Source organism: Belonocnema kinseyi, chromosome 8 (genome assembly GCF_010883055.1).
Source record: "Belonocnema kinseyi isolate 2016_QV_RU_SX_M_011 chromosome 8, B_treatae_v1, whole genome shotgun sequence".
Lineage (NCBI taxonomy): Eukaryota > Metazoa > Arthropoda > Insecta > Hymenoptera > Cynipidae > Belonocnema > Belonocnema kinseyi.
In genome coordinates this window covers 70107583-70109951 of record NC_046664.1, presented here as the reverse complement: position 1 = coordinate 70109951, position 2369 = coordinate 70107583, and the positions used below count along the sequence as shown (strand labels likewise).

The 2369-nt window shown below is 30.5% G+C and overlaps 1 protein-coding gene across 1 annotated transcript in view; it reads right to left on the bottom strand.

The window, feature by feature from the left end:
- LOC117178821 (tRNA (cytosine(34)-C(5))-methyltransferase) overlaps window positions 1-2369 on the bottom strand; it is a 42059-nt gene that overhangs the window by 6242 nt on the left and 33448 nt on the right. Inside the window, exons 8-9 of the mRNA XM_033370315.1 lie at window positions 912-1325; window positions 468-835 (exon numbers count right to left, since the gene is read on the bottom strand). Coding sequence (XP_033226206.1) covers window positions 468-835; window positions 912-1325 — 782 coding nt within the window. The remainder of the gene's footprint in view (window positions 1-467; window positions 836-911; window positions 1326-2369) is intronic.

Below are 2369 nucleotides of genomic sequence, written 5' to 3'. Positions count from 1 at the left end.
AAATATGGATTTAATATTTATCAACAAAAAAAATTTTATTATGACCCAAATTGTAAGTACATTGTTAAAACAAATTTTCGATTACTTTTAAAAAAAAATTGACTTTTAAATATTTATTTATTAATTACCATTATATTATTAATTTTAGAATACACAAAATGTTTTAAACCTGAAGAAGGCACACAAATGTGGCCGAAACGTTGTTATAAACTAATTTTATTAATAAATGATCGTATGACCGAAGATTTAAAATTGAAATTTTAATTTCAATGTTTATTACACCAAGCAAATTTATTTCTAACCTAAAAGATGACTTTTCAACTAAAATTACTAAAATTATGAATATTTAACATTTTACATTCTCTGTAAATGCTCTGTTTGAGCTTAAATGCTGAGCACATTCTCAAGAGGTTTTTAAGGAAAAAAATCTAAAAATATAGATTATTTTTTGTATCATTTCTACTCACCAAAATCCTTAACACGATCTTGAGTATGTTGACTAAGCTTAACAATTTCCGGGGGCGTATGATGATCATCATTCTGCAAGAGCATCACCAGATCCTCCTTCAAAATTTTCACCTTTCTCGATTCGCCAACATAGTAAAAAATGCTTCGCATTCCTTCCTGGGCGAGTCTGAAGGCGCAACGCATATTCTTGTTATCACACCGGACGAAAGTTTTCACGCCCGTATTGATCATCTTGACTTTGTTCTCGTTGGACAAAACAATGTCACGAATCGCGGAAGAAGTGAAGTAAATGTTCTTCTTCTTGCCCTCGTTGCACCGTACGAGCAAACACTTTGGGTCCAAATTGCTCGAAATGTCGTAGAATTCTCTAAAATATAATAAGGGAGAGAAATTTGAAGGATGGGAGCTAGAAAAGTACCGGACAACTTAAAGAAGAAACTCACTTAATCGAGGACCAGACATCTTCGTTCTCGTCCTTGAAAAATACGAAGGGATCCTCCCGATAACCTCCGAGTCTTTTCCTCTTCCTTTGGGGACCCCAAGGCTTCCTGTCGTCGCTCAAAACCCTTTTCCGATCGCCCTCGTTCTTTTCTTCGGCTACTTCTTTCACATCTTTCAATTCTGGAACTTCATCGACACATGGCTCAAGTTTCACTTTTGGAACTTCATCGATACTTGGCTCAAGTTTCACGTCTGGAACTTCATCGACACCTGGGTCAGGTTTCACTTCTTGAGTCACGGTCTTTTCGACCGGACTTCCGGGATCTAAATTGGTTTCCCAGGGAAGAAGCTTGACCTTTTCGAGAACTGCTACGAAGAAGGCACCAGTGTCTTGATGGTGTGGCAATATCCTCATGCTGGCGATCCAATTTATTTGATAATTAAATTGTGATTTGCAAGGACTAAATTTTTTTGTTGAGATTTCAAATATTTCCAAAATATTTCAGAAGATTGCGCCATGATTTCAAAAGATATCACAAATATTTCATAAATGTTACAACAATTTTACGATGATCTCAATGATTTCACAAATATTTTAAAGTTTCCAAAATATTTCATACATTTCGAAAGATTTCAAAAAGATTCAATTAACCTTTCACACAGATTTCATAAACATTTTTAATATTTCAAAGATTCTGAAACCTTTAAAAAATGTCAAAAGATCTCCGAAGATTTAAAGATTTTATAAAGATTCAAGATTACATACAGATTTCAAAGATTCCAAAAAGCTTTAAAAAATGTCAAAAGATTTCCGAAGATTAAAAGATTTCAAAACATTTCAAAATACTCCAGAAGATTTTCATAAGATTTCATACAGATTTCAAAGATTCCAAAACATTTCAAAAGATTAAACAGAATTCCGAAAATTTTTAAAGATTTAAAATATTTCAAAACATTTCAAAAGATATCACAAATATTTCATAAATGTTACAAGAATTTTACGATGATTTCAATCATTTCGCAAATATTTTAAATTTCCAAAATATTTCATACATTTATATATTTCGAATATCACAAATATTCCAAAACCTTTAAAAAATATCCAGAGATTTCAGAAGATTAAAAGATTTCATAAAGATTTCAAAGATTCCAAAACATTTCAAAATACTTCAGAAGATTTTTCAAAGACTTAAGAAAATATAAAAAAGATGTCCAACTTAACACAGATTCCATAAAGATTTTGAGAAAACTTGTATGATTTTACAAAGATTTCAAAGGTTCCAAGACATTAAAAAAAATTAGACAGATTTTTCGAAAGATTTAAAATATTTCAAAAGATTTCAAAAGATTTCAAAAGGTATCACAAATATTTCATAAATGTTACAAGAATTTTACGATGATTTCAATCATTTCGCAAATATTTTAAATTTCCAAAATATTTCATACATTTATATATTTCG